The sequence below is a fragment of the Aulostomus chinensis genome, chromosome 16 (genome assembly GCF_037954235.1).
Source record: "Aulostomus chinensis isolate RoL2024-O1b breed Wild chromosome 16, RoL_Achi_v1.0, whole genome shotgun sequence".
NCBI lineage: Eukaryota > Metazoa > Chordata > Actinopteri > Syngnathiformes > Aulostomidae > Aulostomus > Aulostomus chinensis.
Genome location: NC_141335.1, coordinates 15,354,765 through 15,368,302, shown reverse-complemented (window position 1 = coordinate 15,368,302; position 13,538 = coordinate 15,354,765). Strand labels below are relative to the sequence as shown.

Below are 13,538 nucleotides of genomic sequence, written 5' to 3'. Positions count from 1 at the left end.
AGAGGTTTGTTTGTACCAAATTTGGCCTGTATGGACTCTTTCCCCAGAGGTTAGTAGGCAGTTGACTTTATCTTCCATGATGGTTCTTTTGCCAGTTTTCAGTGGAGCATTGTGTCCATAGTAACCAGTAGTAGCATTTGCACTTGAGCGACTTGCACTGATTGAAAGTCCCTTTACATGAGTCACACTGATATATATTGCATTTATACCAAATATGATTGAGGACTGATATGGATCAGGTATAAGGTTCCATGAGCTTTTTTTTTCCCGATTCAAAAGTTCATATTATAGGTCAGATTTGTGTCATATATGAGCAAAAGATCTTTTTGGGTCATTGGATGCAGCCCATGTAAATGAGGTCTTAGAGGAACCTGTGTGTTTATTTTTATAGATAAAGACCTAAATTGCAGGTTCTATGCCATTATACAAGTCTTTATTGCTGTGGCCACTAGGGGGTTCAGTGAGCCCCCTGAATCTAACACGTGCCCCACCCCATCATTGTTCATGTACATGGTTGCTTTGTCTGGTGTGTTTCAGAATTAACTCTTTAAATTTTGCTGTTTAAAAAAAAACAAACAAAAAAAAACCCTGCTTTGTTGATGCTGGAGATGATGAAATAACACCCACCACATCTACATGAACACACTTCTCCAGAGATGAACTGAAACACACTGAAGTATTCACTGCCACCTTATCAAGGGAATCTATGATGAAGCTTTGGTTTCATTCACACAAAATTAATTCCAGCGAGAGAAGCTCTCGTATGTTGTAGAAATTGTAAATGTCCAATGCAATATGATACTAGGAGATACATCTATTCTAATGAGAAATCTCTGGCTGGCAGTGGAACCATGTGGGTGTGGGTGTGGTGTGGTGTGTGTGTGTTGGTGCCTGAAGGAAATGCAGTGACTTGTAGTTTCCTGGTTGCTGAGTGTACTCTGGGTGATGCCTAGTCCAATGGCTCCAGAGATTAGTTGTATTTCCGTCGTACTTTACCTCTACTTTGCACATTTTGCGCACAGCATTATTTTTGTCAAGTTGGGCGCAGTTTTCTTGCTTCTTAAAGCCAAAGTGCTGCCAGACATTGGCACTTAAATTTGCCGGAGATTAAAGTTGCGCTTCCGCCATCTTGTTGTTCTCTGATCGGAGGCACATGGCCTGGATATCGCGAGATCTTATGATCTGACTGCAATAACGTTGCACTAAGCACTAAATCATGCGAGACTAAAGGGGCAAACAAAAACAAAAAAATAAATGGGTAAAATTTAATGCATTTTAAAAGATTGATACTGGGATTTTATGTATTGATAATCTTTCCTACAAATGTATATCGATAAAATATCGGTATATAGACATTTTTAACCCACCTCGAGTAACGATTCAGTGACTGAGATGATAGGTAGGTTTCTGGATAGCTTTGATGCTGTTTGGGGTGATTAAAGATGATTGACCAGGCGACTGAGATCCAAGTCACAGATTGTTAGGGAGGTTTTCTGAGGTCATGCATCCAATGATACACACTGGAATAGATAAAGTGAGGCAGAAAACAACACTGCAAGAGAAATATCAGGGAGTTTTACTTTCACACAACCTATGGCCCCTCAAATGGGCACTGCACTAATAAAACATACATGACTGTTCCACTGTAAAACCATAGTTAATAGTTCTGCTATCTCCAATTTACCATCAAATGAGCTGGTCTTGGTCAATATGTATTAAGAATTAAAAAACAAACAAACAAACATGTCAGTGGCATCTCTGCTCCACTATTCTGGAGGAAAGAGGTTTGTGGAAAGACTCAATTTTCACTGTTATGCAAACAAACACAGTGCATCCACATGAAACAAATCAGCTGACTAAACTGGAGGCCTGTCTAAAGGAGATAAAAACATGGATGACCCATATTTTCCTTTTATTAAACTCTGATAAAACTGAAATTATTGTGCTGGGCCCAAAAAACCTGAGGAACACCCTATCTAATGAGATAGGTACCCTGGATAGCATCTCCTTGGCCCCCAGCACGACCGTAAGGAACCTAAGAGTTCTCTTTGATCAGGATTTGTCCTTTCATGCCCACATTAAACAAATTTCTAGGACTGCTTTCTTTCATTTACGAAACATTGCTAAGATCAGACACATCCTGTCTCAAAAGGATGCAGAAAAAACTAGTCCATGCCTTTGTCACTTCCAGGCTGGATTACTGCAATTCCCTCCTATCAGGCTGCACCAGTAGGTCCCTAAAGACTCTCCAGCTGGTCCAAAATGCTGCTGCCCACGTATTGCCAAGAACTAGTAGAAGAGACCATGTCTCTCCTGTACTGGCCTCTCTGCATTGGCTCCCTATCAAATTTAGAATAGAATTCAAAATTCTCCTTCTAACATACAAAGTCCTCAACAGTCAGGCACCTTCATATTTGACAGAGCTCATAGTCCCCTATTATCCGGCTAGAACCCTTCGCTCCCAGGATGCAGGATTACTGGTGGTTCCTAGAGTTTCTAAAAGTAGAATGGGAGCTCCCACATCCCAGATCCTGGGTGCTGCTGGAGGAGGATACAGACCTGAAGAGGCTCAAGCTGCCATACTTAGCATCACCTGCTCACACCCCCTTCTGTCCATCAGTCTCTTCCTTTTCTCTCCTTCTTGATCTCTGTCCCTCTCTTTCCTTCTGTATATCTATCTCCCTCAAAAATCTGTCTTTGTATCCTGCTTGATAAAAGGAAGGTTTTCGTCACCACTGTTGCAGGATGTGCTTGCTCATGGAGAACTGTTGGGTGTAGATTCATTGAAGGAGCGTGGTACTAGACCTGCTCTACTTGTAAAGTGTCATGAGATAACTTTTGTTGTGATTTGGTGCTATACAAATAAAACTGACTTGACTTGGGTCAGGAGAGTTTTTAAGATTGAGTAAATATTCTCTGGTGTAGAAAAAAATCATTCATCATGTATTTCAAAATGTTAGTTGCAAAAATGATATTAGCAGCACGGTCATGAGTAAAAAAAAAACGTATGTAGGGAAACATCAGGTTGCTTGTGTCCTCGAAGAAACTGCATTTTCACCAAAGGTACTTGGATTTTTCTTTTCTGGTTGAGAGAAATATGATGGAACATCTCATCTGTTTGAGCTGAGCCAGATGGCTTTAAACACTGAAAAAGTCACAAATGCACCCTGAAAAGGATTTCATTTGAAGTACTGTTTTTGAGCTATCTTTTTGCTACTTGTCATTCTTTAGTCGAATGAAGCATTTTGGATAAGAGACAAAGCTCATAGAAAATACCAAGTAATTCATGTCTGTGTCATATTGCTACCCAATATCTTTTTGCTTGTTCCTTCATTTTGATAATTTGGGCCTCACAGTAGAATATGTAAGAATAACTGTGCATGTCCAGTGGCCACATTGTTTTTAGCAGCGGGTACACTAGTGTGTCCTGAGCCACTTAAATGGAGCATCTCATCACCGGGTGTAAGTGGCTGAAGGCTTCTCACCCAATTGGGGGTCAAGTGAGGGGGTGGGAGGTGGGTGGAGGGGGACGACCTGAGAGTATGGGTGGTGTGTTAGCATGGAGGAGCTTGACGAGGTACTGAGGAATGAGGTTGCTGATGGCCTTGAAAGTGTAAAGCATGAGCTTAGTAACGATGCGGTATTTAACAGAGAGCCAGAGGAGTTGCAGTAGGACAGGTGCTGTATGATTGACAAAGGGGTTTGTAGTAATGACATGCAGAGTTTTGGCGCAGTGGAGGTGAGTGGGAAATGGAATGTGTGGAAGTGAGATTGTTGGACAGGTAGAGGTGGGTGTCATCTGTGTAGCAGTGAAACTGGATGTCATATTTACATATGTAGTAAAGAGGTAGGAGGTCGATGATAAACAGGAAGAGCTCAAGGACATCACCTTGGGGAAACACCAGTAGAGAGAGGGGGGATAGCTAGGATGCAAAAATTTTTAATCAGATATTCTGAGCACAGCCAGAGACATAAGAAATGAACCAGTTCAGAGGGTGGGGCGAATCTGTCAATGATAATGGTATGGGAGATTTTGTCTAAGGCCAAACTCAAGTTAAAGCAGATGAGGTTGGTAAGGAGTCCAGAGTCAGTATCCATAAGGCAGTCATCAGTGATTTTCACGAAAGCTGTTCCAGTACTATATAGTGGGGAAAAATCAGACTGGAACTGTTCATATAATTTATTTTAAGAGAGGTGAGCATGAACCCTGAGGTACAACAGTTTTTTTTTTCTAAGATTTTAGGGAGGAAATGGAGATTTGAGATGGGATATGCTCCATGTTATACATTGACCAACTAGAAATCTCAAGCACATTGTATGGTATAATCAGCATCTTCTTTGTCTTATCATATACTTTGTCACAGAAACTTTCATTTGAGCCAAAAAATTAAAAAATCACAACCCTTCTGTTTTGCTGCGCTTTCACAGCTGTGAACGTGACAATGATTCTAAAAATATGTACCTTAGCAGTTTTGTACATGTGTTGTAGAAGTGGCTACCATCCTGAGGACAAACTGTGTGTGTGTATCATCAGCAAGTGCGTGGCATTGACAGTAATGTTATAGCTTACACAGGTGCTCTGTATACGGCAATCTTGTACAGCAGCAGCTGTTATATTTCTCACAGTCATGGTTGTACTGTTAATGTCTTTTTAATCTAAAAATAGCTTTTCAATAGAGAGGATTCTCTATTGACCAGTGTATAATGTTATAATATAATAGTATAATGTTAGCAATACTTGCCCAAACGTATCTGAAGCTGAAATATAACTTATCCTTATGTTACTGATCAATAATATTTGCTGGCACTGCATTCAGTTAAGGACTTTTGTCAGTGAGTTTGTGCTGAAAATCCTCAGAACCCAAACCTAGCTCCTGTGTTTTGGTAACAACAAATGAAAATTCTTGAAAGAATTAGAAGTCAAGGGAATTATATATATTTTACCATGATAAGATGGTGTGCACGGTGGTGTAGTGGATAGCACTGTTGCCTCACAGCAAAAAGATTCCAGGTTCTAGCAATGACTCGAGCACAGGGTCTTTCTGTGTGGAGTCTGCATGTGCTCCTTGTGCCTGCGTGGGTTCTCTCTGGGTACTCTGGTTTCCTCCCACTGTCCAAAGACATGCAAGAGGGGAATAGGTTAATCATACACTCTAAATCAAGGGTGGGCAATCATGTTCCATGGAGGACCGTGTGTATGCAGGTTTTCCTTCCAACCAAACACTTTAACAGGTGATTCCACTGATTAACACTCTTCTGTGGCTGATGGTGTGTTAATCAGTGGAATCACCTGTTAAAGTGTTTGGTTGGAAGGAAAACCTGCATACACACGGCTCTCCATGGCACATGGTTCCCTACCCCTGCTCTAAATGGACTGTGGGCGTGTCTGTGAGAGCAAATGGTTTTCTTTCTATATGTGTTGGCCCTGTAATGAACTGGCGACCTGTCAAGTCACAGACTCCCCACTGGAATAAATAAAGTTATCTGAATCTGAGTGTGCACTTTGACACTGATGTTCTTGATATAAATGGAAATGGCAAGTATGTGTGGCTATATGTGTTGGTTACCCTGTATAAGTCTTTTGGAGGTCCCAAGTGAGCTAAGTTGATACTAAAAGGTGGTGTAAAAATCACTGGATTTTCTTCATACTTACAAACCCAGCTCTGTTGTATATACACTTACCTAAGAAAAGAAGGCGCTATTCTGCACCTGTTCACACTTGTCTGTCATCTCCAGGTGTGTAAGCGTATGGACATGATCTGCCAGCGAGTCTTGAATCAGGGCTTCCTGAAGGTGGAGCGTTACCACAGCTTGTGTCAGAGGCAAGTCAAAGCCCAGCTGCCAAGGTCAGTATCACATCCTGCCCTGAGATATATCTGACAGGCTGATATTGATGTTAAATAACGTGAGGGTTTTCCATTAAACTTGGTGATAGAGCATCTGATAGTGAACATGGCATCTTAGTAATTAACTAAGTGTATTAATACTTGTGTTAGGTTGGACTCAGAATGGACTCAAAATAAAGTCATCAAATTTTGGTTGCCAAAAGTCAAAGGTCAGTAACCTCCAGGGCCGGCTCTACAGGGGGCAAGATGGGGCAACACCCCCTCAAACAAATATTTTGCCCCATCAAATCAAAATTGTAGTTGTTGAAAGAAACACATTTTGATATACTCACAAAATTAATATATTACGAGTTGACAAAATTATCTGCAGCAGCGGAAAAATCCGCCAAAAAAGGTGTGTGATACAGTATCGGCTTCCTGTCATCTCTCTATCACTCCACTGTGTGTGCGCGCTGTGCAGCCTGAGAAGATACACACACACACACACACACACACACCCTTTCACACCTCCGTCTCCATCACCACCATGTACCCCCTTCACATTTCTGCCTGTCTAGAACCGACCCTGGTGACCTCACCAAAAAAAATTGGCCAATTACTAGAATTCACACATCAATGATGTCAACATTCCTACAAAGTTCTAATAGCATGAAATAATGAAAAGATGACCCTATTTACCTCAATCTTGAATGTTACATCATGCTTCTCACTGTTGTTCAATGCCATCACAGTCACATTTGGTGAGAACAAGGATGTCATTTTTCCAAAAATGTCCAGAGGTGGGCGCTATGACCCAAATTTTGTATCACATTATCAGTAACTTCATAGTAACTTTGTATGTTACACAGTGCAGGACTTGTTCTGCAGAGTCAGAGTGTTTTATATTTTTCACAAAACTATGAATAAATATACTGTACATATCACAAATGGGTATTTTAAAATGAAGTCTTCTGTCCAATTGACACCTGCTACAGTCACACACCTACCAAGGTAAATAAAGGCCCCATCCTCTATTTTAGGAAATGCAGTAGTCATACTGACTTAAAACCCCATTAATGGGGTTCATTCGTGAGAATGTTTCAGAGAGAGACGTGATGCTGGTTTCTGATGTGATGGTGCGCCACGATTATCAGTGTTGTGCCACCATTATTAGTGCTAGTTGTTTTTTACTGCATGAGAGTTGGCAGAGTGATGAATTGATGAACTAGAACGTCTTGTGTTGAGGCCAAGTCTATAAAGAGGTTCAGGTAGAGCCACTGGTGGGCTTTTTGTGCTTGCTTGCTTGTTTCAAGAGTTTCTCCCCTCCAGTTCCTCATTTAATCTGGCAACAGTGATTTGAGTTACCTTGAGTCCACTTGCTGAGTATTTATGGTCTGAAGGATGACTTCTGTTACAGATCAGTTAGAGGGCAATTCGATGGTGCCTCCCTGACATGTGGCATCATCACCTGGATTATGTTCCAAATCTGTTCCAAAATCCTATTTGATCATTCCTCAACCAAAGTTCTGTCATCATACCACAGCTCAGCAAAAATCATCCAATTTTATTTATCCTCCTAACAGACAGGCAGACAAATGCTGCTGATGGTTAAATTCAGTAAATTCTTGCCGAACATGGGTTTGCAGAGTCCTACCGCGCTCTACTCAAGCCAGCAAGGACGATTGTGCAGAAGCAAATAGAGTGATGTTGTTTGATGTCAGAGGACAGCTGTGCTCATCTGTGTTTATCATCAACTGTTTCCAGACGAGAGTCAGAGAGGAGAAACCATTCGCTGGCTCGTCATGCTGACATTCTGGCGGCTGTGGAGACACGCCTCTCTCTGCTCAACATGACCTTCATGAAATATGTCGACTCCAACCTCTGCTGCTTCATCCCTGGAAAGGTTAGCCCTTCCCCCACCAGTCTGTCGCTCAAGACAGACAAGACTAGCAGGATCACATTCATGACTTTATTAGTGCTCCCTCATTCACACATGCAGTCTTTCCCAGAAATGTTCCAGCATTTTTCCGGGAATGGGTCAAGTGTGAATGAGAGATAGAATCGATTTGGGTAATCTACTCTGACAACTTCCTACCCCACAGGCTAGCGACATTACAGGGAATATGCTGGGAAGGCTGTAGTGTCAATGAAAGTGCTGCCCTCCACATGCTTTTATCTTTTTTATTGGGACTACATTTCTGCCTTCAAGCCGCCTTCAAAATTAACAAGCATGATTATTGATCTTGAAGAAGTCTTGCTTAGGGCACTTTTTTTCCACAATGATTTTAATTGCTTATGCAACAAAAACTCTCTAAATTATTCTTTTAATGGGTAATAGGATATATTTCCTGTGAAATAATATCAAGTCTACTCACTTACGGGGTGGGAGCCAAACGTATGTTATTGTTGGAGTAAACTATAGTCACAAACTTTAGGGGGGGGGGGGGGGGGTCAACAGACTTATTCATCTTTGGGAGACCAGATAAACCAGACGCAGGAACTTTGGAAATGAAATAGTTTTTCTTTTTCAATAATACATCCATTTGAGTGAGCCGATTCTATTTTTAGCATCAATGATTGCTTTAATGTGGGGATTTGAATTTTCTGGTGTGTAAAAATGTGTGTTATTAAGTTGTGAGTTTCTTTTCATCATATTGTGTGAAATTCATCAGCACAATGGAACCTCCTTTGTCTGCTAATCAAATGATGGTATAAACTCTTTTTCTCTGTACTTTGCAGGGCTTCTATTCTGTGTTTAATAAATTCTTATTTAAGTGTACTTTTTCAGCTCAAATTTCTCAGGCAGCAGTGTAGCAGCTTGACATTAGCTGTCTGTGTTCATTCTGTGTGAGCTGAACTCGCTGTGTCCCTGAAATGCACACATTTAAAATTCTGAATGTGTTGACTCATAGCTAGTCAAATATGTGGTGTTTTCACCAGCACCTCAGCTAATCAGCTCCTGGTGCTTTTCTGATAGTTGTGAGGGCTGCACGGTGGTGCAGTGGTCAGCACTGTCGCCTCACAGCAAGGAGGTTCCGGGTTTGAGTCCCGGCTTGGGCACGGGATCTTTCTGTGTGGAGTTTGCATGTTCTCCCCGTGCCTGTGTGGGTTCTCTCCGGGTACTCCGGCTTCTTCCCACCATCCAAAAACATGCAGTTGGGGACTAGGCTGATTGGATTCTCTAAATTGACTGTAGGTATGAATGTGAGTGTGAATGGTTGTTTGTCTCTGTATGTTGGCCCTGGGATGGACTGGTTACCTGTCCAGGGTGAACCCCGCCTCTCGCCCGTTGATGCTGGGATAGGCTCCAGCCCCCCCCCCCCCCCCCCCCCCCCGTGACCCTTAACAGGAATAAGCGGAAGACAATGCATGGATGGATGGTAGTTGTGACTTGAATGCAGAAAGGCCTTGGTGTCTACATTAGTCATACGTGTCCAGCAGAGGGCCAACTAAGGATACAGGGGTCTTGTGTTCGTCACATCTGTGGTGTTTTGTGGTCTTCTCTTACTTGCTATGTCTTGTTGTGTGTTGTCAGGTAATTGATGAAATTTACCGCGTGCTGCGCTATGTGAACTCTACTCGAGCTCCCCAGCGAGCTCATGAGGTTTTGCAGGAGTTGAGGGACATCTCCTCCATGGCCATGGAGTACTTTGATGAGAAGATTGTTCCCATCCTGAAGAAGAAGCTGCCCGGGGCTGACCTGTCTGGCCGCCTCATTGGCTCTGCTCCAGGTAAATGGACCAGTGAACTGAAATCAAAAACACAGCAAAGCTTTTTTTTTTTTTTTTAACTAATCCTGTAACATCGTCTTTCCACCGTCTTCCTCAGCTCAGCTTTCTGTTCAATTAGTAGAGCCTGACCTCTCAGCCGTTAAATGGCACATTAAGAGGCTGGAAATGGTTACAGGCATTTATCCTTTTTGGGCATTATAGTAATTAGGTGATTGAAATAATTTGATATAATTAACAAACTAATATTAGGCCCTGAGGATCATTTTCCAGCAACTCCAATGAAGTGATTGTTCCCCTTTTTTTATTCCTCAGTGGCAGGTCCATCTACCTCCTTGACCACAATGTCCCTGCTGGCCAAGAACACGCCATCCCGCTCTGAGATGACCAAGGTGCAGCAGCAGGTGAAGGTGAACGGGGCATCTATGACAGTTCTTAGGAGGGAGATGCAAGAAATTCGTGTCAAACAGCTGGAGCAGCAGAAGCAGCTGCAGGACCAAGAACAGAAGCTGCTGGAACAGACGCAGGTGATCGGTGAGCAGAATGCCCGTCTGGCTGAGCTGGAGCACAAGCTCCGTGAACTGATGGACAGTAGTGCTGCTGCTATGGGAGGACCCCGGTCCAGCACAGCTGTCCCTTCCACATCCAGCAATGCCACTGTGTCTTCCACTGCTACTAGCACATCTGCTACTGTGTTAGCGAGTGGCAGCACCGTGGCAGCCTCTCCACCAAGAGAGCCAGAGGGTGACGGCGGGTCATCGCTTAAACGCACCAGAATAAGCTCAGACCTCCCGCGACAGTCCAAACGGCTGCGCAGCAAGAAATAAGACTCAGTGTGTCATTTCGTTGGAGTTTTTTTTTTTTTTCCCCAAGGTCTGACTGCTGCCACCTTTAAAAACATGTCATCCCTGTATATCTGTATGCTTGACCGCTGTTCTCTGCCCCACCCCCAAATGTTGCAGACACGTACTCTGGCTGCTGATTGGATGATGGTGTTAAATAAGGTGGCTGTCCACTCTGACACACTGAGCCCAGCACAGTTTTCATGACAGTGACACCCCCAATACTTGATTCTCATTACTGCTAAAGTCATCACATATTTTTCTCTGCTAAGTAATTTCATGAAAAGATCCAAACCAATGATAATTAGTCAAGGTTTTTTTGTTTTTGTTTTTTGTTACCTGCTCATTTTCTTGTCCCAATATTCTTGGTAATTTACTGATGGCAACCCCCTTTTTTAAATAAAGCGAATATGCTCAGCAAAATGCTAAATTACAAAATAATTAATTGAATTACAAAAATATTTATAATTGAATGATAAATATTGGAGGTAGATGAATGATGCTGGATCAGATATGTGAAAGGCATCGAAATGTCAGCCAAAGAAAAATTGCTAATAGAAGGCTTCCTGAGGGTCAGTTTTGGCTCCAGAACAAAAAACAAGATTTAATTAATCTGCCCCTGCTTATATTAAAGATCCGCTGGTTACTTTGCAAATGCTGCAAATATCTTATATGGTATTCAGACTAACATAGAAGCTCTGTACTTCCTAAAGCAGCTGGATAGTGTAGTTTTTAGCAAATCTAACTCAGACATGAAAAACTCAAACAGGATGAATGTGGGTCATTGGTGTCACACAAATGTCTTGATCCTCTCTGGTACAGGAGATTAAACTTCATCATGCTTTGGGTTCACACATGTGGGACTGGTAGAATTAGACAGATATGTAGGATAAAGCTCATCTCATTCTTACACAGGCTCTGAGCCCCTTAACTCTATCCCAGAATGGCCAGTAGTTGGCTGTTTGTAGGTAAGAGTACTATTTATTTAAAATGTAATCAAAATGACTGTAAAGCTTTTTAAAGTAGATTCTTTTCTAAGCAACTTAAAATTTGGAATTGCAAAATGGAAGTACAGATGGTTTGTGATTAACAATTATTTATTCACATATGATAACCACACATTATTTGTGTGATTTAATGTAGCTCCTTTTCCTGAAATCTATCAAGCAACTTTGTCATGACAGTCCTTGAATTAAAGGATCAAAAATTGTGATCTAATTGAACACTGGTGGTAATCGGTGATCTCCTCTCTATTTTCAAATGAGTTGAAGGTTTAAAACCCTCAGCTTTTGTTTCATTAACACTTGGTTCTTCATAACTCTGGCAAAGTGCAGTAAACCTAATCTCAGAAGTAATAAGCAGTCTGTGTTTCTTCATCATTAGCTGTTTGTTTCTTGTTAAACTACAGTGCAGTTCAGCCTGATCAGTTCTGGCATTACCATCAGTCAGAGGGTTGAGGTCTTAACAGGGTAAAATCAGTGTTCCAGCAGCAGTTGTCTCCTGTCGTCTTTTTGGTTAAGGGAAAGGCTCTGAGCTACATGTTCTTTGTGAAGGGATTTAGATTTCCATTGTGCCTCAGTAACCACTGACAGATAGTGTTCAATCCCTAAGAGATGCAGTCGTGCTTGCTCACCACACACTCGTTGCTTTGCCATGATGAGTCCGTCTCCACTCACAAAATAATGTTTGGCTTCTGTTGTCTAGATCATACCAGTGTTTTGACTTATTTCAGCGCATTTGCTACCTATTATGTTTAACTCAATACCACAAAACATTTGACATTTTTCAGTGTTTTACTACATTCCAGACAGTCATTGTGCTAATTTATTGATACTTGGTTACTTGTTCTGACTTTAGCTGCCCCAATCACATTTTCAAAATAAGAGAAAAAGAACCTGCAGCTGCTTAATCATGCTGTGTTTCTTACAAACACACTATTCTTCTTGGGTTGGACAATACATATGAACACTCAAGATTACTTGCATGCTTTTGCCACTATTATCAGCCAGCTAACATTCTTCCTCAGTTCGTGACAGAATAAGCATCAACTGGTGAAGACTTATTGAATGCTATGAAATAAGCCAGAGTTGACTCAGGGTTAGGAGTGAAGTTCTTTGCCCCCTTGGATATAAAATGTTACCTAAGATGTGACTCAAAGTGCTGTTAAAAGCTAGTAAGTCAAGCATTGATCGTTTTAATCAGTCTATTATACCAACTTGGAAAAGTATCTCAACTGTCACTTAAAGCCTTTGAATCAACTTTCTTTGCAAGCTGAGTGAAATCGTGTCCACATACAATCTGTTTCTCAGGTTGTATTTTCGTAAATGGGTAGAAACAGGAAAAAAAAAACCACTTGTATCATTATAACAAAGTCACGGTGTAAATGATATAAACATACAGTATACATACGGCGACTTTTATCTCCAGTGGTGTCCCTCCACACTGCTGGATGTATGTAGGTGTATGGCGAGATGAGCTTCAGGCTTCTGCCTCCACTCCAAACAAGAGATGTGAAGGGAATTTAGTCCAACTGCATGGATAAATGCCACCAGAGGGGAGTAGGGAAATGTTTAAACATTTTCAGGGACCCATGGCGTGTGTGTGTTTGTCTGTGTCTGTGTGTCTGTGTCTGTGTGTGGGGAGGGGGGGCGGGGTGGAGATGTCAATCTCAACAGAGCAGCTTTCCAGCTTTTTCAGTTCCCCATGCAGAGGCAGCGTCTCACTCTACTAACTCCTCTCTTGCCTTGTCAGGCTACTTTAGCTGTGAGCCCATATTGTGGCTGCACTTTCGTTTGTTTGAAGCTTTTCAGTTTAGATGACCTGAACCACTTGTGGCATGAACTTTAGGTAAAGAAACCTTGGAAGTGCTGTTCACATCTGTGAACACTAGTGTGTATTATAAAGACACTGGGCTGCAAAACACAAGAAGATGTTATCTAGTGGCTTGATTGGAGACTGCGTCTCAGTCTAGAAAATTGTACTGTAATCTTCATGTACTTTAAAGTGTAGATTGTGAATTATTTCATGTATGTATACCAAGAAAACTATCTTTTGAGTTGGCCAACTTGGGGCTGACTGTAAGGTTTGTTGCACACATTACTGTTTCAAATGTACAAATCAAAGCTATTAAATCTCAACTGAAG

General features: G+C 41.7%; 1 protein-coding gene across 1 annotated transcript in view; it reads left to right on the top strand.

Annotated features, from left to right (window-relative positions):
* The window catches only part of fbxo28 (F-box protein 28), a 15,287-nt gene extending 1,749 nt beyond the window's left edge, over positions 1–13,538 (top strand). Inside the window, exons 2-5 of the mRNA XM_086179992.1 lie at positions 5,737–5,846; positions 7,590–7,728; positions 9,361–9,556; positions 9,869–13,538. Coding sequence (XP_086036118.1) covers positions 5,737–5,846; positions 7,590–7,728; positions 9,361–9,556; positions 9,869–10,380 — 957 coding nt within the window. The 3' untranslated portion in view covers positions 10,381–13,538. The remainder of the gene's footprint in view (positions 1–5,736; positions 5,847–7,589; positions 7,729–9,360; positions 9,557–9,868) is intronic.